At 41.1% G+C, this 27,687-nt stretch overlaps 2 protein-coding genes and 2 long non-coding RNA genes across 4 annotated transcripts in view; all 4 read left to right on the top strand.

Annotated features, from left to right (window-relative positions):
- Positions 1-2,852, top strand: part of LOC115576605 (NLR family CARD domain-containing protein 3-like) — a gene marked incomplete at its 3' end in the record, with an annotated part of 29,009 nt that extends 26,157 nt beyond the window's left edge. Inside the window, exons 9-10 of the mRNA XM_030409138.1 lie at positions 2,087-2,133; positions 2,263-2,852. Of these exons, the coding sequence (XP_030264998.1) occupies positions 2,087-2,133; positions 2,263-2,852 (637 nt within the window). The remainder of the gene's footprint in view (positions 1-2,086; positions 2,134-2,262) is intronic.
- Positions 2,853-10,894: 8,042 nt separating this feature from the next.
- LOC115576727 (uncharacterized) lies at positions 10,895-15,061 on the top strand. Its single transcript, XR_003982934.1, has 3 exons — positions 10,895-11,001; positions 13,091-13,195; positions 15,032-15,061. It is a non-coding gene; the product is annotated as an uncharacterized LOC115576727 (long non-coding RNA).
- A 349-nt stretch (positions 15,062-15,410) lies between these two features.
- Positions 15,411-17,936, top strand: LOC115576968 (protein NLRC3-like). Its single transcript, XM_030409691.1, has 4 exons — positions 15,411-15,462; positions 15,627-17,403; positions 17,498-17,631; positions 17,932-17,936. Exons 1-4 carry the CDS (start codon positions 15,426-15,428, stop codon positions 17,934-17,936), a joined length of 1,953 nt encoding a protein of 650 aa, XP_030265551.1. The 5' UTR covers positions 15,411-15,425.
- A 185-nt stretch (positions 17,937-18,121) lies between these two features.
- LOC115576725 (uncharacterized) lies at positions 18,122-23,476 on the top strand. Its single transcript, XR_003982932.1, has 3 exons — positions 18,122-18,227; positions 18,840-19,013; positions 23,455-23,476. It is a non-coding gene; the product is annotated as an uncharacterized LOC115576725 (long non-coding RNA).
- The last annotated feature ends 4,211 nt before the right edge of the window (positions 23,477-27,687 follow it).

The raw sequence follows: 27,687 nt of genomic DNA, 5'->3' as shown, positions 1-27,687 counted from the left end.
AACATAGTAAATCATTTCCTTGCCAAACATCATTTCCATTTGATTTGAATCATATTCTATACTAGTTACTGCTAGCTAACGCAAGCTAATGCTAATACTTACTTGTATCATATTCTAAGTCTCGCTACTGCTAGCTAACTAACGAGAGGAGCTAATGTTAGCTAACGCAAGCTAACACCAACTATTGTTAGCTAACACTAACTTGTATCATATTCTAAGTCTAGTTACTGCTAACTAATGCTAGCTAACAATAGCTAACTCAAGCTAACATAGTAAATCATTTCCAACTTGATTTGAATCATATTCTAATAGTAGTTACTGCTAGCTAACGTAAGCTAGCGTTAGCCAACGTTAGCTTACATTAGCTATCTGTCATTCCTGTACAAAAAATAGCTAATGCTAGCTAACATTAGCTAATGCAAGCTAACAATAGCTATATTCTAAGTCTAGTTACTGCAAGCTAATGTTAGCTAGTGTAGTTTCTGTTGAAAGATTTCATTTGCAGTGATGTTTAGAGCCAGATTTATCCAAAATTTAAGGGTAATCGATGGACTAACAAAGAACGCTAACAAAAAATCGCTTAAAATCTGTCATTCCTGTGCCATAAATAGCTAATGCCAGCTACCATTAGCTGACATAAGCTAACATTAGCTATGTTTTGCACATTTATGACAATTTCCTCAACTCAAACTGAAACTAAAGCGATTTTAAGAAGAGAACTCACCTGTTCTTTGTTAGTTCATCGATTACCCTTAAATTTCAGATAAATCAGGCTCGAAACATCCCTGCAAATAAAATCTTTCAGCAGGAACTTCTTTGTGTGTGGATCACTCTCAGCAGCCATTCTAGTAGGTTTGCAATGTGCATGTCCTTGTAATCATTCCCACAATAAGTATTAAATGTTTCAATGAGTCATATAGAACATTTTTATTTTTTGAAGAACAGCTGGAATATGAAATGGGAACTTTTCATTGCAAAGATGTTGCAAGAAAACAACCTCAGCGTGTCATTTTTTACCTGCTCATGCATCGAAGGTTAATATGGTGAAGTGTAACTAGCACCACTGGATTCCTTACAGCGGGTTTAACAGTGAAAATCAACATTCATCTTATTCAGAAGTCCAGATATTACAAGTCTAAAATATACGGCGGCCATTCTTAAAATTCAATATGGCCGCCATATAGACATCTGAGCAAATGCAAACATTGATTTTCTGACTCCTTAAACAATAAACTTTCCAAAAACGTTCAGTTTAGCAAATCCCCCCAAAATCCCACAAAGGTTAAAATGTGAATCTGATGAAGCAACTAAGAGACATTTAGTGTCATTGTTTCTGCTTTTAATGGCATCAAACATGAAGTTCTCCTCACAGTAACTATTACTGCTGTAATATACATCAGATATCAATCCAGCACCAAACTATAGTCACATGAACACGTCAACACATGAAACCATGAAACTGTTTCTATCACAAACAGCTTCAGTGACACTTGTGAGGTTCTGGAGGGAAACAGTCTGGGAGTCTCTGTCACTTGGTTCTGTGGCAGAGGTCGGGAACCAACGTCCAGTGTTTTCTGATTGATTTATTACGTATAAATTGTATTTGTTTCTTTGCACAGTAAAACAAAGCAGCAGAAACACAGCAAGAACAAAAAGCAGACTGTGCAGCTGAGATTCAGAAAAGCCCTCCAAGCTTCAAACAGGAATCGGACCTCAAAAGTTCTGACGTCCAAATCCAAAAGTCCTCTAATATAGAAACCTGGTCACAAGTTGACATTGGATCAAACAGCAAGCGTAAGGTGGCCCACAGGAAACAGCAACAACATCCAATAAAATAAAGATGAAGTGATAAATCCAACAAGAGGTTTGTGTGTGTTCTCAGATGTTGTGGTCCTCTTTCACACACACCAACATCCTGTGGCTCACTCTCAGTGTGTGAGGAGAGTGGCAGAGGTGAAGAGGTTCAGGGAGAACAGGGAGAAGCAGCCTGATGGACAGATTGTGTTTCTGTGTATGAGAGTCATGTCATGTCCATGTTTGCATGCTGAAAGAGGATGTGCTGCTCTGACCCCCCTCCTCCTTTCAGGGTGGAGCCTGCTGGAGTCCGATGGTTGACACCAGGTCTGAGGAAGTGTGAGTGTCTTTTTACTGTCATTCATCAAAACACTGTGACATCACTCATTCACATCTGTGATGTCATCATCACACTGATGATGACACATTAATAACTGCAGCTGTGTTGTGTCTTTTTCTCTCCATCAGATTCCTGTGAGCTCACAGTCGACACAAACACAGTCAGCAGAAACATCAAACTGTCTGACAACAACAGGAAGATGACACGTGTGTTAGAGGATCAGTCATATCCTCGTCATCCAGAGAGGTTTGAGAGGTATCATCAGCTGCTGTGTAGAACTGGTCTGACTGGTCGCTGTTACTGGGAGGTCGAGTGGAGAGGAGATGTTGATATATCAGTGAGTTACAGAAGAATCAGAAGGAGAGGAGACAGTAAAGACTGTGTGTTTGGACAGAATGATCAGTCCTGGAGTCTGTGGTGCTTTGATGATGGTCGTTACTCTGTCAGGCACAATAACAGAGAAACGCTCATCTCCTCCTCCTCCTCCTCCTCCTCCTCCTCCTCCTCCTCCTCCTCCTCCCCCTCCTCCTCCTCCTCCTCCTCCTCCTCCTCCTCCTCCTCCTCCTCCTCCTCTGGTAGAGTAGCAGTGTATGTGGACTGTCCTGCTGGCACTCTGTCCTTCTACAGAGTCTCCTCTGACTCACTGATCCACCTCCACACCTTCAACACCACATTCACTGAACCTCTTTATCCTGGATTTGGGCTCTGGTCCAGTTCTGGTTCTGTTTCCTCAGTGCGTCTGTGTGGTGTTTAGTGTGCAGAGTCTCCTCCTGTCACAGAAACATTGTCAGTGCTGAACAGTTGAGTCTGTACAGGATCACAGTCACATCAATCTTTCAGCTTCTTGGAATAAATTCATCAGTCAACTTTGTACAAAATGATTCAAAGTGATTGAAAAGATTCTTCATTTCCATTTGAAACTTCTTCTTCCATTAAATTGTGGATTAAATTGCGTTGACTTGTACTTTCTGTCATGTGTTGTTTTGAATTCTGGCTCTTGTTCCAATAAAATCCACAACTATTAGTGAAATGTAAGAAAGAGAAAACATTGAGTCGTCTGCAGCTTTAATTGTAAAGAATCATTGTGAACAAAGTTGTAAATGGACAGTAAAATCTGATCAAATGTACTCGACACTCCACCTGAAACACTCTGACTTGTTTCATGTGTTTCTAATGATGAAACTAAAAGTTTGATGGTGTTGGTTAACACATGTAATTCTGTCCGTAGTGACAGAGTCAGAAACTGCACAACATCTCTTCATTTCTGTCTGATTATTCTATGAGAAGAAAACACATTTGAATGACAATCATTGTGTTTCTCTCAGTGTTTTGTGGCTGTTGAAGTCCGGCTGTATTTTCAGGACGTTTGTTGGATTTGAATCTGGTCCGTCAAACTAAACAGCTGTGAGAAAAGTCTTTCTCTGTCTGACCTGGTGGCTCCACTTGTCACAGACTAGTTTTAAAGTCCAACAGCAGGTGACCGAAAGAGCCGGAGACCAAATAGTCCACAGCGAGGTCGTGGGTTCAAGCCTGATGACGTCGCTTCCGCTGTTAAAGTTTCGAGTTCAAATCCTCAAGGTTTTATTATTTATTTATTATCATTTTGTCCTCAAAAGAAGTGAAATGCTCAAAGAAAGTGATTCATTTAAGACTGATTCATCAGCTCAGGATGGTGAAGTGATGCTGTGAAGTCTGGAGGTTGTGGCTTCAATCCCTGGGTAGTTCAGGTGATATTGAACCTGATGTCCACAGAAATAAAAGGGGGACAAACTTATTCAGGCCCACATCTGTTTGTTAAGAATAAACAGTGATAGAAATACCCACAATCCTTTGTTGCAGTAAATAAAGAGCTGCCACACAGTTAAAGTAGTCAGTACAACAGCACAACTTCAGCAAACCTGTTTCTTCAACACGTATGAATGTATTGATTTGTTATTGGATCAGCACACACATGAGATCAGATCAGATGAGATGATTGAAACATAACAGATGTGTCAGGAGAGGTGAAGAACCACAGACCTCCCCTCCATCACACACACACACACACTCAAACTATTCACATTACATAATTTGGGGAAATGCAACAAACCACAAATAAAAACAGAAACACACAATAAACAGAACAACTAATGAATCAATAGACAATAATCCAATAAAAACATGGACGACATCAAAACATCACAGTAACATATTAATGTGTGGAAATATGAATCATCACTGACGTCCATTTGTTTGAGACAGTTAATTGCATCATTAGTTGAAGCTCACTGGTGTAATAATAATAATTACAAACTTTATTCATACAGCAGTTTTCACAGTTAAAAAGGGCTTTACGAGGTTGAAACGTGATTAAAACATGGCAGAGTTGAGGCCAATAACTGCAGATATATATAAATAATACAATAAATAAAGAGCAATGTGGATGATAATAAAACAGACGAGACATGTTGAAATAAAACAGCGTGGTGGAAGCATTAATAAAAGACTTCCTGCTGATTTAAAAGATGTCGGTGATTGTGAACACCACTGAACATTTCCCTCATTTGATTCCAGGACGACAAACAGTGAAGTCTGTGCAGTGAGATGTAACAGACTGAGATATATACAGACTGAACAGTGATTACTGTTAGTTAGTGATGAACTGTGATGTGAGCTCACTGGAGACACAACAGCTGTGGCTTCTTTTCACCAGCAGAGGGCGGCAACGTCCTCCAATTCCAGCAGAATAATGCTGAACAGAAAAGAGCCAGAGAAAACTCAGAAAGTGCTGAGAAATACTTAAAGCTGAGGCTTCACACTAATATATGATTTTGAAGGCGAAGGTGAGTTCAGTCTGATCTGAGGTCTGATGTGTTTCACAACAGTCAGGACTGTTATTGATGTGGAGGGGAAGGCAGCACAGGGTTGAGCACTAGGACCCAGCAGGCATCAGGGCGTGTACACAGAGTGTGAGAGCTCACCTGGGCTCCTCCTCCTGTGATGAAGCTCACCTGAGAGACCGTCAGCAGCTGAGGACGGACTGTGTTTACTCTCACCTGCTGCTTTCAGTCCTGTAAAGGTAAGATATGATTTAACTTTACAACAACATTCAGCTAACCAGCTAACATCCAGCTAACCAGCTAAATGTCAAGAAAGGAAATATTTTCATCATGAACAAAAAAACACAACCATCTGCAGTCTGAAGTGAAGTTTGTGTCTCTGACTGAACTGAGATCAGTTTAATCTGCTCGTTAACTCGTCGTCAAACTCACTTCATTCAAACTGGACCTGAACTGAATCACAGTCACAAACACTAACATGTAACTTTACTGTGTGTTTGACGAGGTTCTAGTTAAAAACTCACAAAGTATCTGCAGCACAGCTGAAGGATTTTATAACACAAGTTGTTACCTGAATGTTTCTTCATGACAACTTGTGAGTTGTGTGTGAGTTGTTGTGTAGTGACCTCATAGAAACTAACAGTCAGTTAAAGTGATGTTGCTCTGTAAAAGTCACTAAAGCTGCTTTGTTGAACCAAAGTAACAACAACTGAACATGTATTTGACCTTCACACTCTCATTAAACACACAAGTCATCAGATTTCACTGATATGATTCATACGATGTGATTAATGTGTAACTCTAACAGCTTCTTCAGCAGCGCTGGTCCAAAGTCTCATTCACTGTGATGGTTGTGGTGCAGACAGTCGTGTCCGTGTGAACCTCCAGCTGAAGGTAATGTAACACATTTAAAATGTCTGACTCGTTAACACAAGCTGTTGTTTGCTTAGCGACACTAGAAACAGCAACAATCTGCCGCTCCATTGTTCATTTCTACAGACTCACAGCTGTGAGTTCAAACAGCCGCCATTAAAAACCTCATCCTCCATGTTGAGAGGAGAACGGTGGAGGAAGAGCAGAGGTGGAGTTAGTTGGTGGTCAGTAGTTGATGTGGAGACAGCAGGAAGCAGCATTCAGAGGACGGTGAGCTGATGAAAGCTTTTATTTTGTAATGAAAGAATCAAAATGTAAGTGTGTCACTAAATGAGCTGTCAGAGCTGTGAACACTCCTCCAACAGGAAGTGTCGCCTCTTTCTGTCTCTGTCCACTGAAATGTTATCAATAATCAGATCAAACACATTTACTCTACATCGTCTGTTTTACATTAACTGAAAAAGTATTTGCAGTGCAACTATAGGATTTTACACCGTCCATCAGTTTAATATTAGTTTTAACTTGTATAAGTTGAGAAAAAGCTGAATATTTGCCTTCAAAATGTGGAAGAATAAAGTTGCAGTGCAGGACAGACGGATCAGGAGCTGCAGTGTCCGGCTCAGCAGGATAGACTGACGAGAGAGAAGCTGCAGGCTGGAACATGAACTGATGTTTACTGCTCACTGTCATGGTGCTTCTTCCTCTTCTGGTGACCAGATGTTCCTGATGAGATCAGAGGACGAAGCAAAACCTCCATCAGAGTTTGAAACAGTCACACCTGCATTCACACGAGGGGAAGACGTGGTACATCATTTCTGGGCCCAACACAACTTAGAATAGTCAGAATGCAGCAACGTTATAGGATCGCTGTGGGAATGTAGCCAGAGAAATGAGAGTAGAAGTGGAGTGAGTTGGTCAGTGTGTGAACACAGAGTGGTTGTCACTGTGTAGCTCCACTTACTGATGACTGAAGGCAGCTTCTCCTGCCTGAATCAGCCTGTGGAGGAGGCCGAGACGAGCCGCCGCTCTCCCGCTGTCTGACGCACTAAACGCGGCTGGAGAGCAGCTGTTCGCCTGGATGCGGGAGCTGGAGGTGCTGAGGGGGCTGCAGCACCCCCTAAAACGAGGCTGTAACATAGGCCGAATTTACAAGAAGGCCCGAATCATTAAGAATCTGTCATTAACAGCGTTTCACACAGTTAATAAAGGTTCTCTTAACTCAACAGCTCACTAAATGGAGAGATTTCTGAAGGGAGTCTGGGGACTTCCTGTCCCTCCTCCTCTCCCTGCTGCTGTTGATTGTAGCTGATGTGACTTATAATATGTTGGTGTTCAGGTTCTTGTTCAGAATCATCAGAGACATGTCATCCTGGAAAGTCAAATGGTCCAAACACCTGAATGTGGCCCATCATTTACTATGATGTCATCATATAGACTGAGCCCTCAGCTCCAACTGTGACTGACTTCCTGGTGTGGAGACGCTCCACCAACAGTCTCTTATTTATGTCACTTTGACCCGAAATGTGATCAATAGTCAAACTCATTGCCCTTGAATTCGTTTTTTTAGTGTTTTCTGGAAGCTTTATCCAGAGGAGCCTTCTTATTTTGGAAGGATCTGACGCTCTTTGAAAGTAACTGAGTATAATTATCCCAGTACTGCGCAGAAATACAACCTGGAAGTACTTGTAAGTAGAGTCAGTAGAGTTACTTGAGTGTTTGTGCTCTTTCACACTTATACTGAGCTAAATCTCAGCCCTCTGAGGTACTGTACTTTTAATTTCTTTACATGTTGTTGTGAATATGAAAGAGAATCCTGTGTGACAGCGCCCCCATGAAGTAACAGTCGCTTGTTTTGGGAATAAAAAACATTAATTCAGATTTACGGACCTGAATGTGAAATAACGTTTGTATTGTGCTGAGGAGCTGAAACAAATATTTAGACACAGAGAACAAGATGACATCATCGAGCCTGCAGCCAATCAAACATCACAAGCTGTGATTTGAAGATTCCAGCAGTGGATGAAAAAGAGGCTCAACAGGTTTCACACACAGAGAGAGAAACCCTTGAAGATAACACAGAACAAGCCTGTGAAATAAAAGCAGTGAATGTGATATTACAGCCAGTGAAACGTCATCAATAACTCAATAAATGATGGAGTGATGCAACATTTGAACGCTTTCATCTAAAACAGAGTGAAGCAGATGAAAATAGTGGTTGTGTGCACATGAACTTCAGGCTGCTTTTTGAGCAGCATGTGACTCAAATCTTCCTCTGCTTGTCTGTAGAAGCCGTGTGGCGCCACCTGGTGGTGCAGAAGTAAACTGCAGGATGACAGTTATATTAACACAGATGGTTCACATGGAATAAAAACTCCAACATTAATGACTTTATATATCATCTACAATAATACATCACAATGTGTTCATGATATTGTGTCTCAATCATCTGAATGTGTAAATAAACTAAAGATATGTAACAAGTTAAGTTATAAAGTAACACGAAGTGGAAATACGTGACTGAAGTACCTCAGAATTGTAGTTCCTTAAAGTACGCGAGTAACTGTATTTTCCTCCACTGTTACTGGTGTTTCTACAACAGTGATTCCAGTCGTGTCTCGCTGGTTAAACTGGTGTTCAGAGCAGACGACTCACTTCCAGTCTGATGCTCCATGACACCATCTAGTGGACTGACAGTAGAAGTGCAGCATTCATGTGACGCTGATATGAAGCAGCCAATCAGAGGAGGAGCAGCTGATGTTCTGACAGGAGACATGATGGAAAGGCTGATTTCAGTTGATGTGCAGATGAATGATTTGTGTTTCCTCTCCAGATGAAAGTGTGTGTGAGTTGAGCAGCATGAATCAGTGTGAGGACAGAGAGGAGGGAGGCCCTCCCTCTAAAACCACTGGACCTGGACCTGGACCTGAACCTGGACCTGGACCTGAACCTGGACCCAGCTGTGTGTCCTTTAAGAGTGACCGGTCAAAGGATTTTTTAATTGACTTTAAAAAAAGCAGTGAAAAAAGGCAAGTTATTAGTATTTAATTAGTCATAATTATACATTTTATCAGATGTATAGTTTTCTGTGTTTATATGTTTTATATTCCATGCAGGGAGACATTAACTGAAAATAGAGAAACACTCAAAAGTTTGTTTCTCACTGAGAAATATACTACATTCAGGTGTACAAAGGAACATTTTCTGCAACCATGTGGCCCCACTCACACTGACCATTGAATGCAGTGGTCATGTGACAAATCTTTGCATCCTCCTCTGTGTGAAAGTCTCAGATGTGGCGAGGGGTGAAATTTCGCTTCGCCTCTGGAGATAGTATCAGAGGTAGCATCAGAGCCACGGCAGAGGCAAACCGAACCTGTGTGGATGGACAACCCGGCGGCGTGGAGCGAGGACTGATGGTTCACAGCCTGAAAGCTAAACAGATCCTTCACAACATTGTAACTGTCCTTGGCAACTTATGAGGAAAATAATACTGTGTTGTATGTCGCGAGGCGTCGGCCCTCATGTCTGCCATCCTGTCCTTCTTACTAACTCTTTCTGCCCAAATAACAGTGTATGTCCCCGGCAGAAAACTTTTACTCACCAAGTGTTTGTCTCCTTCCACTATTGTGTTGTTGTAGTTACTGTAGTCACGGTGACGCTCAGCCCTCCAGTCCGAGACTTCAGTGAACTTTCCCCCATAAAACAGCCTCCCTCACTCCTGCAGGTGGCAGAGTCAGACAGCGTTCAGTTTTCTGATGGCAATTACGTAATTTAGAGAAAAGTGACTCTTTGTCACTTTCAAGGATGTTTAGTGCATCAGGATCTCAATCACAACACATTATAACAGCATCCATATGTTCATAAGCAGTCCTTTTGCAGTTCTGTCAGCACAGTGAAAATGATTAGATTGACAGGAGGACACCTGGGAAACATCTTGAAAGAAACACACAGGCATCATCATCATGACGTGTACCTCCATGATAGTTTTGGATCCGCAGCGCCGGCTTGCTGTATGAATTGACAAACTCAGTGCGTTTACATGACACTCAAGATAACCGAATTACTGGGTTAGTCCGACTTTGAACGGATCTTTAAGATGCATATATACATTTTAGTCTGACTAAAATTGGACCGATCGGATTTCTCATAGTAGAATTAAAGCACCCAGATTATTCGATTGATAGTCGCATTACTCCTGCATGTATACGTTCCATCAGATCAGATCGGATTTTGCGTTCTATGGAGGCGCACGATTTTTAGAAGTAGACGGACGGTGGCATCTTTCCTCCGAATTCACGGCAAGAAAGAGCGCCATTGTGCACCTAGTTTGTGTAATTATCATGTACACCATACGAAATGTAGAAAGATGTAGCTTTGTCTCGCTCTTCGCACGCCATCTTTCTTGAATGCTGTGGCAGCTGGTGACGTAAAGAGGTCAGCCGGAGGTGTTTCTGTTACCACTAGTTGAAATGGGCACAGCGCCACCTAGCGTACCGGGTATGACATGCTCCGGCCCAATAATCAGATATTCTCACCGGCATGTATACTCGGATAATTGCAGTTTTCTGGTTGAATAGCATAGTCAAACTATGGCTGTAATCTGACTAAGCTGTGCATGTAAACGCACTGACTGGTGTGGCTTTATGCGAGAGTTGCTTGGTTCTGTGTGAACAAACAAATGCAGAGAATTTGCGAACCTCCGCTGCAGAGATAATGCAGAGTCTCTGTGTGAAAAGGCTGTTGTTAGCTAATCCAACTTTTTTGAGTCAAAAGTCTAATTGATCAGAGGGAAATCATTTGCAGTTCTGTCAGCACAGTGAGAAACTCTAAAACTGCTAATTATTGAAACAATAAAATTGGCCTTCCTTTGGCTAGTTCGGTGTTGGGAGCACCACCATGGAGGGTTTGATTACAGTCTTAAAAAAAATAACTTTCTCCTGAAATTGATCAGTCTGATCTTGTGCTGAGAAATTAAAGCTAATAAAGATAGTTCAAATAATTGTTGTTATAGAAAAACATTATTATTTCTAATATTGTCAATGTCCTGACTATATTTTTTATTCCTCGCAGACTCCATCAGAGACCAGACTCTCCTGGACCTGAACCTGAACCCAGCTGTGTGTCCTTCAAGAGTCAAGATTTTTTGATTGATTTTAAACAAAGCCGAGGAAAAAGGTAAGCTATCAGACTTTCATTATTCATAATAATACATTGTATCAGATGTATTGTTTTGTCTGTCTAATATTTCATATTTTGTGCAGGGACACTAACTGAACATACAGTAACACTTAAAGGTTTGACTTAACTGACTTCAATTTACTTATCATCTGTGTACAGAGCACCATTTTCAGCCTTCTGTGGTCCAATGGCACATTGTGTTAGCTATTCCAAGATTGTCGTGTTAAAAGATTGCTGATTATTGAAACAATACAATTGTCCTGTCTTCGGCTAGTTGTGTGCCTGGAGCATCAGCATTTGGGGGTTTGATTATAGTCTGGATTATTAATATAGGGATTATTTGATTATATAGATTATAGTAGACAGGAAAAGGACAAATTTTCCTCTAAAATTTGTCAGTCTGTCCTTTTTCTGACAAACGAAGACTGATTTCAAGCAAGAATTTGTAAAGAGAACTTAAGATCTCATACAACAGTGTGTACTATTCCCTTCAAATGACAGTGCAATATGGCTTTAACCAAAGAAGAAAGAGAATTGGGTGCAAGAGGACACCAGAGTGTCTGGTTTAAGAAATGGACATCTCACAGGTCTTGACATCAAATATAATGTAAAAAAGAGTAATATTATGATTGTTAGAAGCAGAGAAGACAGAAAATTAGTATTTCCTGACTTCTTCCTGTCTGACATTGCCCTTAAAGTGTGTAATGAGGCAAAATATTTAGGCCATTACATAACCGATGATCTATCAGATGACAAGGACATTTACAGACAATGCCGAAAGCTGTATGCACAAGCAAACACGTTGGCGCGTAAATTCAGTATGTGTTCAGTGCCTGTGAAGACCTCCCTGTTTAAAGCTTTTTGTACCCCTTTATACACTGCCCACTTGTGGCGGTGCTATAAAAAAGGCAGCATGCGGAGACTTACAGTGGCCTACAATGACAGTATGAGGTTGCTGTTAAAAGCTCCTAGAAGCTGCAGTGCCAGCCAAATGTTTGCTAATGTTGGTGTACCCACTTGCTCTGCCGTAATAAGGAATCTTATATACAGATATATGTGTAGGGTATCTGACTCTGTAAATTGTATTATTTTAGCCTTAATTAGCTCTGAACTGAGCTCTACCAGGTTCTCGTCTAGAATGTGGAACCACTGGCGTTCAAGCCTGTACGTAAATATATGATGTGTGTATGTGTGTGTGCTTGCGTGTGCAGGAGGGGGGATATGTATGTACATGTTTGTGCGTATAAGTATTTTATTTTTTTTAATGTATTTTTATTGTGCTATGGACCTCTCATGAGATGTGTCCCTAATAAAGATTGAATTGAATTATACGTGCAGTTTTTTTTAAGTGGTACCAGTTAAACCCCAATCTGAATGTCAACAGTGAAGAAGAGCCTCCATGATGCTGGCCTTCTAGGCAGATTATCAAGAAAAAGACTGGCTAATGAAAGGAAAAGATTAAGATAGGCAAAAGTTTACAGACATTGGTCAGAGTAACTGGAAAAGAGTGTTCTGTACAAACAAATCGAAGTTTGAGGTGTTTGGATCACATAGATCCTGGCCTGGGCCATAAAATGATAGAAATATGTATCGAGGCGCGCAGGTAGTCGAGTGGTTAGAGCGCATGCCATAAACGCAGCCGACCCCGGTTCGATTCCGCCCGGAGGTCCTTTGCTGCATGACACATCCCCCCAATCTCCCATATTTCCTATCTGTCTACTGCTTAATAAAGGTGTCTATGCCAAAAAAATCTTTAAAAAAATAATATGTATCGCAATGGACATGTCATTGATAGTAGTAAGGAAATAGTTTCATGTGTATGCAATAAATGCAAACCAACATGAAAGTCATGAATCAGCTTTAAGAAATCTAAGGTCATTAAAATGATCAGTAATTATCACCATTGAGCGATATGAAACTTTCACATTGTGATAGACTTTTCAGCCTTACTGCCCAGACGCAGAATAAATGAAAAGATCCTGGAAAACAACGAGCAAATACTTTTATCAGATGTATTGACAATACACAGTTTCAGATTGTTCAGGCTGCAGTGTAGATTATTTGCTGTTTTATGTGATTCAATCAGGAGGAAGATGGAAAAACAAGAACCCAGCAGTGTGTCCATGAAGAGGACCTGGGCGATGGATCACCCTATGATCTTCCCACAGGGACGTCATGCTATTGATAAAAGGTATTTAAAACTAATTTGAAAAATAAAACTATGCCCCAATCTGAAAATGTTTTTCACCAGACCACCATGATGTCAATAAATCAGTCAATAAAAGCAAAAGAGGCTCAGAGGTAAACAGATGGAAGATCAGTGTTTGGTGGGGAGCATGTAAGTCCAGCCCAGTGTAGGAGAATCTGATGTTTTTGGCTTCGTAGACCTGCTGCCTCTCCAGGGTCAGTATAGTTTTTCTGCCTTTTTTGCCAGTACCTTAGAAAGTGACCGTACCCATTTGAATATGTGACAGTATGCATCCTTGATGTTGATGGAGGATTGTCCAGTCAATTCCCACCAGAGGCAGTGTTGTTTAGACACAACAACCAACTTTGACAATATTGTGTGGGTCACTAAGGTGTAGGGTGTTAATGGGTAATGGATACAACACAATGTTGATTTTCTACATGCTGTCATATCAAATGTATGCTGTGTTGCAGACAACATCAAAGGTCGGAATATTTTAGAAACTTTCAACTTCTGTCCTTAAAGTGTTCCAGGTGCAAAATACCAAAAGTAAACACAAAACTTGTCTGACGTTAACAAAAAGAAGTCTCTTTGGCAAGTGTACACACAAGTGAACATTCAGCAGTGCTTGTATTACAAAAATCATAGCAGGAAAACTACACGTGAAATAACAGATCCATTTTACATTTTCTCTTACTCTCATGCTTGGAAACATATCTATATATTTTGCTCACTAACCTTTAACAAATAATGTAGTTCACAAATACAACCTACCCTGTGCCAATGGGTGCTGCCATTGTTGTGCAAAATGAGACAACTTCTACATAAATGTGCCCAGAGTTCAGACTTTGAGTGGCATTCCAGTGCACTTCTCCTAGTACTTGCATTATATTGTCTTCTTCTGTATTCTTTTTATATCTCTTACACTCCAACAGTGGATGGGATCAAAATACTGAGCAAGACAGTGTCCTCTACTGGTATTATGCCTGTATAGCACCAGGTTCTACATGTAGCATCTATTTAAAACATATTTAAAACACGATAGGAATTGATTGACAAGGTTTGCTGTTGGAGCCCAAGCTTCTCAAGTGCAAATTCTTAAATTCAATAACTGCAAGAAATCAGCAATCACACTGTCATTTTTTCCAGGATTTCCTCATGCTGTTTGTTATTCAAATTCTGTACTTTTTTGTCACATTTCAATACATGCATGCTTTCAACTATTGAAACCATTCAAATATCAACATGTTCAGCTATTTCATGAAAGGTGTTCCTACTGTGCTTTTTTTAATGTTAAACTTTGTCAACAAAATTTTGCTACAGACAATGAATAGGAGGCACAGCATACTCATAATATTAGTCACACTTAAACAACAACTATTCACTCTACATGGGCATAACAACAGAAATATCAGGTGAATATAATAAGTGAATTGCACAGAAATAATAGCCAACAGAATGCAGTCACAGCAACAAAAGTCACACAAACTATTAACAATTATCATCTTGCTTTAAAACACATTCTTCTAACAGAATCAACAGAAAGAACTAACTGTACAAAATACACCCCTGGCTTCATGCAATAACTAAACAGCCTATAACATTAAATAAGAGAATAATTCAATTACATTCTCATCGACGCACATACATGCAAACGAACTGTTCATCAGATATCACCTTGGTCTTTACAGGTGAAGTCCAGTCGTCATCTGCAGTCTCACTTGGTACACAGGCAGCGCAATCATGCTGCTTTCACAGAGCAGTAGCAGACAATCAGAGAGTGGCAGGAGATCTTTCTTTTTACTGCATGCATTTTCAAAGTCTTCATGATTTCTCCAGAGTGGACCAGGAGAGCTCAGAGGTTCCCAGAGGTCCGTCTGTCAAGCAGCATCAAACACACCTGGACTCCATATTTACGGTCAGTACATGAACAATGACTAAACTCCATGTTGCACTTTACAGACCAGTGGATTGTCCGTTTGTCCAACATGGATCTGATGTTTGGTTTAAATTGTCTCATTCACATAATATTCGGTTTCAGCTGCTGGAGGAGACCATTGTTATTTTTGTGAAGAACGAGCTGAAGAAGGTCCAGAAGGTTCTGAGTTCGGATTACCCAGAAGTCTTAGAAAGTCAGAGGGAGGATGAGGAGGTGTTGGATGGTGATGATGAAGAGCAGAGGAGGAGCAGCAGAGAGGCATTTCTGAAGATCACACTTCACTTCCTGAGGAGAATGAAGCAGGAGGAGCTGGCTGACCGTCTGCAGAGCAGTAAGAGGATTTCTCTAAAGATTGAATATCCTGGATGAGATTAGATTTTTACTGAAGTCTGATGATGATAAATGTGTTCATATATACAATCTTTAGGAGGAAGGAAATTTCGATATTTTCTTTATAAATAACTTCATGATCTTTTTTGTTGTGTCCTCATTTAGAACATCTTGCTGCAGTTTGTCGGCATGAACTTAAATCAAACCTGCAGAGGAAGTTCCAGTGTGTGTTTGAGGGAATTGCTAAAGCAGGAAAGCCAACCCCTCTGAATCAGATCTACACAGAGCTCTACATCACAGAGGGAGGGACTGCAGAGGTCAATGATGAACATGAGGTCAGACAGATTGAAGCAGCATCCAGGAAGCCACACAGACCAGAAACAACAGTCAGACAAGAAGACATCTTCAAAGCCTCACCTGGAAGAGACGAACCAATCAGAACAGTGATGACAAAGGGAGTGGCTGGCATCAGGAAAACAGTCTTAACACAGAAGTTCACTTTGGACTGGGCTGAAGACAAAGCCAACCAGGACATACAGTTCACATTTCCATTCACCTTCAGAGAGCTGAATGTGCTGAAAGAGAAAAAGTTCAGCTTGGTGGAACTTGTTCATCACTTCTTCACTGAAACCAAAGAAATCTGCAGCTTTGAAGAGTTCCAGGTTGTTTTCATCTTTGACGGTCTGGATGAGTGTCGACTTCCTCTGGACTTCCACAACACTGAGGTCCTGACTGATGTTAGAGAGTCCACCTCAGTGGATGTGCTGCTGACAAACCTCATCAGGGGGAAACTGCTTCCCTCTGCTCGCCTCTGGATAACCACACGACCTGCAGCAGCCAATCAGATCCCTCCTGGGTGTGTTGACATGGTGACAGAGGTCAGAGGGTTCACTGACCCACAGAAGGAGGAGTACTTGAGGAAGAGATTCAGAGATGAGGAGCAGGCCAGCAGAATCATCTCCCACATCAAGACATCACGAAGCCTCCACATCATGTGCCACATCCCAGTCTTCTGCTGGATCACTGCCACAGTTCTGGAGGATGTGTTGAAGACCAGAGAGAGAGGAGAGCTGCCCAAGACCCTGACTGAGATGTACAGCCACTTCTTGGTGGTTCAGTCCAAACTGAAGAATGTCAAGTATGATGGAGGAGCTGAGACAGATCCACACTGGACTCCAGAGAGCAGGAAGATGATTGAGTCTCTGGGAAAACTGGCTTTTGATCAGCTGCAGAAAGGAAACTTGATGTTCTATGAATCCGACCTGACAGAGTGTGGCATCGATATCAGAGCAGCCTCAGTGTACTCAGGAGTGTTCACACAGATCTTTAAAGAGGAGAGTGGACTGTACCAGGACAAGGTGTTCTGCTTCATCCATCTGAGTGTTCAGGAGTTTCTGGCTGCTCTTCATGTCCATCTGACGTTCATCAACTCTGGAGTGAATCTCATGTCCAAAGAACGGTCATTCTGCCATGAATTTGCACTGAAACAGTACCTCCAGAGTGCTGTGGACCAGGCCTTACAGAGTCCCAATGGACACCTGGACTTGTTCCTCCGCTTCCTCCTGGGTCTTTCACTGCAGACCAATCAGACACTCCTACAAGGTCTGCAGACACAGACAGGACGTGGCCGATCAGCCAATCAGGAGGCAGTCGAGTACATCAGGATGAAGCTTGAGGAGACTCTGTCTGCAGGGAGAAGCATCAATCTTTTCCACTGTCTGAATGAACTGAATGATGATTCTCTTGTGGAGGAGATCCAACAGTACCTGAGTTCAGGATTTATGGCCACATATAAACTGTCTCCTGCTCAGTGGTCAGCTCTGGTCTTCATCTTACTGTCATCAGAAAAAGATCTGGATGTGTTTGAACTGAAGAAATACTCTGCTTCAGAGGAGGCTTTTCTGATGCTGCTGCCAGTGGTTAAAACCTCCAAGAAAGCTCTGTAAGTGGGAGATGTTATTAATATACTGCCATCTTTCAACTGGAGATAAGAAATAAATGACTTGATACCTGTTAACTTCCTGTTGTCTCTCCAGACTGAGCGGCTGTGACCTCTCAGATAGCAGCTGTGAAGCTCTGTCCTCAGTTCTCAGCTCCCAGTCCTCCAGTCTGAGAGAGCTAGACCTGAGTCACAACAACCTGCAGGATTCAGGAGTGAAGCTGCTGGTTCTTGGACTGAAGAGTCCACACTGTAAACTGGAAAGTCTGAAGTAAGATTCAGTCATATTTTGTCTCAATCTGTTGAAATGATTTATATATATTTTTTTCTGTCAAACAGCAACTCCTCTTACACCATTTCAAATTTAGCCATACAGGAAAATTTTCCAGCATGTTTGGTTCAAATGCATATTCACATATTGTCCATACAAAATAAGGACTCTAAATATGAGATTGAAAACCTCATAATTTGCTATCATGCCTCTTAACATTCATTTCTGTTTAATACTGATTCATGTCCCCAACTACTCAGAGTAGAACAGCAAGGACTTAAACATGTCCTAAAAAGAGATTATATATATATACTTAATCACCAAAACTCAAGACTCCAAACTTTAACGCCGTAATTTATTATCTTGTTTTTTTCCTCTCCAGACTGGGCAACTGTAACCTCTCAGAGAGAAGCTGTGAAGCTCTGTCCTCAGTTCTCAGCTCCCAGTCCTCTAGTCTGAGAGAGCTGGACCTGAGTAACAACAACCTGCAGGATTCAGGAGTGAAGCTGCTGTGTCTTGGACTGGAAAGTAAACACTGTTTACTGGAAAATATCAGGTCAGGATTCATTAAACATTTAAACTAATGACATTTTGTGGATGAGTAGCCGACCTGTGTGGGATTGTGTATGCCAATTTGATTTGTGAAAGGACTTTTAAATAAACTTTGACAGCAGTTCATACTGAGACAAATTACTCTTCATAAGAATTTACAATCATTTTCCCTTGTTTTTGTTTTTGATGTTGAGTTATTAAGTACAAAACCCTGCAAAGTGGAGTTCTTCCTCTGTGTGTACTTGATCACATTGACTTTGTGAGTGCACACAGTGCTCATGGCTTTATTCTCTCTTTTTGATAACAGCTTCATTCTTTTAAGCACATTGTTAAGCCATGATAGCAGCTTGGTTTTATGGATGGTAAGATTGGTCCATTAGTCAGTCCTCCACTTTGTTCCAAATTTTGACCAATGGCATTTGAATATGATAATTTTCATGGTTTGGTTTATGACCAAAATACCTGCAAAACTAATGACATTACCATCGTTCTTGCTGTACTTTGTATGTCCGTGCTTAGCGAACATTAAGATGGTGAACATGATAAAGATCATACTCTCTAAATGCGATCATGCAATACCACCAGATGTTCTTCCATGTGTTTTGTGTATTAACAGGCTGTCAGGCTGTTTAGTCACAGAGGAAGGCTGTACTTCTCTGGCCTCAGCTCTGAACTTCAACCCCTCCCATCTGAGAGAGCTGGACCTGACCTACAATCATCCAGGAGACTCCGGAGTGAAGCTGCTGTCTGCTCAACTGGAGGATCCAGACAGGAGACTGGAAACTCTCAGGTAAGATGAGTTCTGCTGCAGCCACAGACAGTCAGTGTGATAGAGGAGGAAGAGCTGGAATGTAGTATGACATGTATCCACTTTATGCACTGCACATCCTTTTGTTATCGGCCCCAACTGTTTACACTGACCGAACAGAACATTAAAACCACTGACAAGTGAGAGGGTTCTTCAAGATGGTGGATGTGCACTTGACCAGCTCCCTCGAGTCAGCAGGAAAAATATGTATAATATATGTAACTCGACAGCCAAAGGCAAGATATGAATAAGGCAACATTACTAAGAAGGCAAAAGAGTAGAAACAAACAAGAGGAAAAAATCTGAAATGGACCCCGAGCAAGTTAGAAACGTCAACACAGATGAAGAAGCTAACAAGAAAACTGAAATGGCGAAGTACACGGAGGAGCTCAGAGCTGGGCTAACTGCTATCAAGGACGAAATAAAAGAGCTCAGAAGTGAGTTCCGCTGTGACCTGGCCACATTCAAGGGAGAGATAAAGGGTGAGATAAGCGCAATGCGAGTAGAGATCGACCACAAATGCTCGGAAAACCAAAAAGAGCTGCAGGTTCAGGCAGCTAGCACAGACACGCATAGCGGAACTTGCGGAGTGGCAGGCAGACTCGGGCACACTGATGGGGGAGAAGTTAACAGACTTAGAAGGCAGATCACGGAGTAATAACCTCTGTATTTATGAAGTCCCGGAAGACACAGAAAAGGACTTTGAGTCGTTGAGCAAATATGTGGAGGACTTGTTGACTACTGAACTCGGGCTGCCAGAAGGAACTGAGCTCCACATTCAGCGCTGTCACTGAGCCCTCGTGAAAAATCCTGGCCCAGACGGGACTCCCAGATCAATAGTCACCAACTTTCTGCAATATGACTCTAAAGAAATAATCCTGCAAAAGGTATGGGGCAAAGAGAAGAAAACGATAAAGATAGCAAACAACCAAGTTTCTTTGATCATGACTATGCGACCGAAGTCATCCAGAAGCAAAAAACATATGGAAGTATCAAAAAAAGACTGAAACAAGAAGGAATCCGGTTTCAGACTCCGCTTGCTAAAATAGGAATATACTGGGACAACGGAGTGAAAATATATGAAGATGCCAGAGAGGCAGCACTTGATATGAGAGCGATGGGCTTTACAATGGAAGATCCAGGTGGGGAGAGAGAAGCACTGGTACCGAGGAGGAGCAACAGCGCACCGGCTCTGGAGCGAGACTCGACTCAACCCCGAGGAGCTGATGGAGCAGCGGGTGCAACAAGGTGGCAGCGAGCTGGCAGCAGGAGAGACCGACTGCAGACAGCAAGGCGAATAAAGGAGAGACTGCAAGAGTTTAAAAGAATATAAGACTCTCAGAATAAGAGGTAAAACTGTGGACTACTTGAAATCCAGGAAGAATGTTAAGTTAGAATAATAGCGGAGGAAACATTTTGTAAAATGAGAAAATGCGAAGGGCTATTTTCCTCCTTTTTAATCCACAGTGGGTCCAGTGTTAATATTTCAAACCATTTGGAATAGTCAAAGGCAACAGTGGCCGTCATAAGGGGAGGATGGGTTAATTGGGCAGTTCAGCCGTATACCTAGACCAAATAGGCAATATAGCGTCAGGTCTAGGGAGAGGCCCTCTTACCAGAGGACTTCCTCTCCACCCAGCAACAGGGGTGCTGGGACACAAGGAAAACCGCCCCGGAGTTTGAGGGCTGTAGTGTCAGACCATAACTCACTATATTTAAAAATTGGCCTTAGTAATAGAAAATGGCAAACAGCATGGAGGTTAAATACGAGCCTACAGAGAAAGGAAAGGATTAGTAAGGAAATAAACTCATATATTGAGGAAAACGACAATGGTGAAGTTGACCAACAATACTTTGGGACGCCATAAAGGTGGTTATTAGGGAAAAATTGATAGCAGAAACAGCACTATTAAAAAAGAATAGACTAGAAACATACAAGAAATACACTAAAAATGTAAGAGTACTAGAGAGAAACTTTCAGAGTACAAAAGACCAAAATATATACAGAGAAATTAAGGCTTTAAAGACAAAAATAAATGACATTTTAACAGACGAAGTATAGAAAAGAAATAGGTTTCTGAAACAGAATTATTATGAAATAGGACCAAGAGCTACTAAATTATTGGCAAAGCGCATAAAAAAGCAGCAAACAAATAATGGCATCCATAAAATAAGAGACCCCCACACAAGAGCTGTTTTGCACACCAGAAGATATAGAGAAGGTCTTCTGGGAGTTTTATGCTAAACTGTATACCCAACCTATATCAGCAGGAGATGATGAAATGGAGGAATTTCTGAATACTTTGGACTTGTCTTCAATTGGCTCCTCACAAAATGAAATATTAACAACTGAAATTACAATAGAGGAGGTGACAGATGCAATTAAAAAGTTGAAAAATAAAAAGAGCCCGGGCAATGACGGTTATCCTGCTGAATGTTATAAAAGGTACCCGTTACTTTTGGCATCATTCAATTGGACACTTAAGGAAAACAAAATACCTCCCTCGTGGGATGAAGCAATAATTTCTATACTCCCAAAACCTGGGAAGGATAAAGAGCAATGTGAATATTATAGACCAATCTCACTATTGAACGTAGATTATAAGATATACACATCAATTATGTCAAACAGAATCCAAACGAATATGACAGGGGATTCAAAACATGGTTAACTAAGGGAATCAAGGCATGGTGCACTTTAGAGAAGAAAAGGGAGCTGGAGAGTTTTCAAAATATGAAGGATAATACGATCTGGGGAAACATGACTTTCATAGAAATCTACAACTAAGGGACTATCACAAGAAGAAAATCAGAAGAGATCCCTCCATGGAAGTGTGGGGTGTAACTCAACTTCTAATCAAATCATACGCAGGAACTTCTTTTAGAATTATACCGGCATTATACAAAGCATTGACAGTAAATAAGAATTCAACCAAATATGTAAAAGAAAAATGGGAATTGGAACTCAGCATAGACATTACGGATTAACAATAGCAAGAGATGTGGAAAACACATCAAACCACCACCAGCTCACAGTCATGGAGGGAATTCTCGTGAAAAAACCTGATACGATTCTTTATTACGCCTAAAATAAAAAATAAATATTTAAAAACCAATGACTTGTGTTGGAGAGAATGTGACGAATTAAAAGCAGGTCATGCTCATATTTTTTGGAAATGTAATAAAATTGTTAGGTTTTGGGGAATGGTACACAATGTCATGCAGAAGATACTGGGATATAATATCCCCATGAACTGTGGGACTCTGTACATGTGTAACCTGAATGAAGGACATATACATATTGGAGATAGATATTTGGTAAAGATACTATTGATTGCGAGTAAGAAAGCTATAACTAGAAATTGGTGTAAGGTAGACCCACCTAAACAGGATTAGTGGATGGCAATTGTCGAGCAAATATACATAATGGAGAAGACTACATGAGACTACAAGAGGTGCAGGGTGAACAAAAATGGGAGAAATGGACTACATACATGAAGTCAAACAGCGATAGACACAAGGACCTGGGAAACAAAGACTGAAATATTCAAGAAAGTGACTCCCTTTACTGTTTTTGTTTTGGGGGGGGGATTATTGTCAGTGTTGTTCCTTCAATGTTTGTAAATGAAAACAACATTAAAAACTGAATAAAAAAAAGAAAAAAACACTGACAAGTGATCACAATGATCATCTCTCAATGCAACGTTCTGCTGGGAAACTTTTGGTCCTGGCAATTGTATCATGTTAATAGTTTACTGTTGGTTTTTGTATACAGTGTTATTAACTGTTTAAATGAACAGTGAAAAGTGAAGAATTTCCACAAAGTTATGGATGACAATCGCTGATATAATTCTAGATGTATACTGTACAGGTGGAACATGAAGCAGAAGGACATGCAGTTTGTAAAGTGGATAACCATCCAGCTACAAGTGTAGACCTGTTGCAGTTTAAACAGTTCTCTGCATGTTAATGAACTGTTTATCATTTTGTGAAATGTCGTTCTATGCCCTCTTGCCTGGGATTGAATCAGTTTCATCTTCATACAGACACAGGTCCAGAACATTTTTAGCCTTGCTTAGCACAAAGCCTGGAAGCAAGGGGAAACTGCTAGCTGAGCTCCACTGGAAGAGAAATATAAACCTTCCAGTAACTCCAAAGTGGTCATATTTATTCAAAACTGTGCTCAAACCTGATAACCACAGGACAGGACTTTGAAGACGCTACACTCATTACATACATTTAGTTTTTAATTAAAATATAATTTCACAGATATTAAATTAAATGTATTTAATATTTAAATAAAACATCATACTTGATGATTGTATTGCAATCATCCTTTCTGTCAGGATGAGCTTTGATTCACTTCCTTGCAGTTTAATTCAAAGCCTTCTGTATTTAAGAAGTTTTGCTTTTACCCTTTCAGGGTGGAGCCTCGTGGAGCTTATTGGTTGACACCAGGTCTGAGGAAATGTGAGTGTGGTTTTACTTTGATCATGAAAACAAAGCAGCTTCACACTATAACAACACTCATTCACATCTGTGATGTCATCATCACACTGATGACACATTAATAACTGCAGCTGTGTTGTGTCTTTTTATCTCCATCAGATTCCTGTGAGCTCACAGTCGACACAAACACAGTCAGCAGAAACATCAAACTGTCTGACAACAACAGGAAGATGACAAGTGTGGAGGAGGATCAGTCATATCCTGATCATCCAGAGAGGTTCGAGTCCTCCTGGTGGCCTCAGCTGCTGTGTAGAACTGGTCTGACTGGTCGCTGTTACTGGGAGGTCGAGTGGAGAGGAGATGTTCGTATATCAGTGAGTTACAGAAGAATCAGAAGGAGAGGAGTCAGTGATGACTGTTGGTTTGGACGGAATGATCAGTCCTGGAGTCTGTGGTGCTCTGATGATGGTCGTTACTCTGTCTGGCACAATAACAGACGAACACTCCTCTCCTCCTCCTCCTCCTCCTCCTCCTCCTCCTCTGGTAGAGTAGCAGTGTATGTGGACTGTCCTGCTGGCACTCTGTCCTTCTACAGAGTCTCCTCTGACTCACTGATCCGCCTCCACACCTTCAACACCACATTCACTGAACCTCTTTATCCTGGATTTGGGTTCTTGTGGTCCAGTTCTGGTTCCTCAGTGCGTCTGTGTGGTGTTTAGTGTGCAGAGTCTCCTCCTGTCACAGAAACATTGTCAGTGCTGAACAGTTGAGTCTGTACAGGATCACAGTCACATCAATCTTTCAGCTTCTTGGAATAAATTCATCAGTCAACTTTGTACAAAATGATTCAAACTGATTGAAAAGATTCTTCATTTCCATTTGAAACTTCTTCTTCCATTAAATTGCGTTGACTTGTACTTTCTGTCATGTGTTGTTTTGAATTCTGGCTCTTGTTCCAATAAAATCCACAACTATTAGTGAAATGTAAGAAAGAGAAAACATTGAGTCGTCTGCAGCTTTAATTGTAAAGAATCATTGTGAACAAGTTGTAAATGGACAGTAAAATCTGATCAAATGTACTCGACACTCCACCTGAAACACTCTGACTTGTTTCATGTGTTTCTAATGATGAAACTAAAAGTTTGATGGTGTTGGTTAACACATGTAATTCTGTCCGTAGTGACAGAGTCAGAAACTGCACAACATCTCTTCATTTCTGTCTGATTATTCTATGAGAAGAAAACACATTTGAATGACAATCATTGTGTTTCTCTCAGTGTTTTGTGGCTGTTGAAGTCCGGCTGTATTTTCAGGACGTTTGTTGGATTTGAATCTGGTCCGTCAAACTAAACAGCTGTGAGAAAAGTCTTTCTCTGTCTGAGCCGGTTGGCTGAAGATGTTTGGAAGTCTGAGAGCCGGATGAAATACTGAAACACTTTCACACATCACAAACCACAAACTAAACTGTCCTCATGAAGTTTTGAAACAAGTGCTGAAGAGATTTGAGCTCATGTTTGATGCTTCTGAACGTTGATGTTCAGAGCAAAGAGTCCAAAACTTGTACAAATGATTCCCTTTAGTTTCAATCTGACTTTGTTTGTGAAACCATCAGCTGACGAGTTTATAATCAGACTGAAAGATGTCGCACAGCATCACTGAAATGTTTCTCCTCTGCTAAAGCAGCTGAATATAAAAGTCTACTTGTGTCCTCATCATGTTGTCTGTCAGTGTGTCCAGGGGAAACTGTAAATAATTCATATTGTTTTCATGCTATATTAAAGGAACCAGAACACGTGAAGTGACGCGTAGTGTGTTGATTTGAGATGTGGAACTCCAGAACCTCGTCAGATCGTCCCGACACATTTTAGATGCTTCCTGTGGTTGTTAACAATCATTTACAACAGTTTGACAATGTTTTGCAGAGACAGTGAGGTTTATATTGAACCAGTCTGTAAGAGGATGATGTCATTATTCTACAGACATCACACTGTGACATCAAGACTAACTCAAGACTCTCCGCCTATGGCTCATTCCCTTCGTGCTGACCGTCGGCTCTGGAAGCAAAGGTATGATCTAATAACCCCTACTGTGAATGTGACTGAGATATAGTTTTTTTAGGGATTGTTTTTAAAAAAAACATTTTTCTTGGTAATTGTGAGATGTTTGTGTCACGGGAAGTTACAATTATTGGTCAAATTTGTTGGGGCTTGGGGACATATGAGTGTGAGTGGGGAGGGTAAGGGTAACTGGGATAGACTCAGGTGTGGCCAATACTGGATCAGAGGCGGAGAGAGTGCTTGGACTAACCTCGCCATCAAACTTCTTGACATGGGCAGCATTTCTCATGCGAGCTGGGCTATCAGGTCGTTGGACTATAACAGCGTTCCCTTGTTTGTCAATCACTTCATAAGGGTTGCACCGCGAAGTTTGGGTCAAGTTTGCTGGTCTTGCGCAGGTTTTTACAGAGCACGGTTTCTCCTGGCTTTATTTCCTGATCTCTGGCTCCTCTCCTCTGGTCAGCAGCTATATTGCGCTTCAACTTGTGAAGAGCATCTTTGTCTCTCTTGTTGCACTCTTGCACTGTCGGCATGTTCAAATCAAATGTTTTAAAAAATGTTATCAAAAGTAATGATAATTACAATAATTGCATTATACTGTATTAGTCCTTACCCTACCTGTATACAAGTTCTTGTTTATTCACCCAGCAATACAAAACAATGGTATTAGGTGGAAGGTGGCAATAATACACTTTATGTGAAAACATCTGACATAATACCTTTGTTCACTGTTCTAACTTCCACCACAGTCCATTAAATATCTTTACAAGAGGTAGAAGCTCCAAACAATCCCAAAACTAAGGGAAATACCTTCAAGAATAATCCAACATAAAACAATTTCTCAAAAATACTAGGTAGATTTTAAGAAAATCATATTGCTGTGCAAATCATCACCTATAGACATTGCTATAATGATGTTATTCTAACAAATCCGTAATGCATACTAAATCATTCTCATTCACACTTAAACAAGGTGAGCTTAACATGAATTTCCTTTTTTTTTTCAAATAAACACAAAATATTTGTTTCCAAAATAATTTTAACATAATTTAGTCTTCCCTCTTTTTTTTATCAAAGAAATACATGTGTTGAATGTGTTTTTTTTCTCTCTTCTTTTTTTTTTTAATTACAAGAGGGTTAAACGTTCAGCAGCACATAAGATAGTCTTTCTGCCAGGTAGGTGGACGTCTGACCCGGGCTGACCTGGTCGATTCGCCAGGCGGTGGTGTGGCAGAGATGGGGGACGTAGAGCCAGTGTCCTTTGGGTCCACAGTGGGGCTTGGGGACATATGAGTGTGAGTGGGGAGGGTAAGGGTAACTGGGATAGACTCAGGCGTGGCCAATACTGGATCAGGGGCGGAGAGAGTGCTTGGACTAAAACTCGCCATCAAACTTCTTGACATGGGCAGCATTTCTCATGTGAGCTGGGCTATCAGGTCGTTGGACTATGACAGCGTTCCCTTGTTTGTCAATCACTTCATAAGGTTGCACCTCGAAGTTTGGGTCAAGTTTGCTGGTCTTGCGCAGGTTTTTACAGAGCACAGTCAGTGCGTTTACATGCACAGCTTAGTCAGATTACAGCCATAGTTCGACTATGCTGCTCATTCGGACAACTGCAATTATCCGAGTATACATGCCACTGAGAAAATCGAATTACTGGCCATAAGCATGTCATACCCCGGTACGCTAGGTGGCGCTGTACCCATTTCAACTAGTGTTAACGGCGCACCTCCGGCTGACCTCTTTACGTCACCAGCTGCCTCGGCATTCAAGAAAGATGGCGTACGAAGAGCGAGACGAAGCTACATCTTTGTACACTTCGTATATGGTGTACATGATAATTACACAAACTAGGTGCACTCTGGCGCTCTTTCTTGCGGTGATTTCGGAGGAAAGCCGCCGCCACCGCCATCGCCGTCTGTCTACTTCCAGCTCACGGCCCCAGGGAAAAATCTCGCGCCTGAGCAGAACGCAAAATCCGATCCGCTGGAAACGTATACATGCAGGAGTAATGCGACTATCAATCGAATAATCAACGTGGTGTAATTCGACTATGAGAAATCCGATCCGGTCCGATTTTAGTCAGACAAAGGTGTATACATGCATCTTAAAAATCCGTTCATAGTCAGACTAACGCAGTAATTCGGTTT

Source organism: Sparus aurata, chromosome 24 (assembly GCF_900880675.1).
Source record: "Sparus aurata chromosome 24, fSpaAur1.1, whole genome shotgun sequence".
NCBI lineage: Eukaryota > Metazoa > Chordata > Actinopteri > Spariformes > Sparidae > Sparus > Sparus aurata.
Note: the sequence above shows the minus strand (reverse complement) of the source record. Positions and strands in the feature narration are given on the sequence as shown.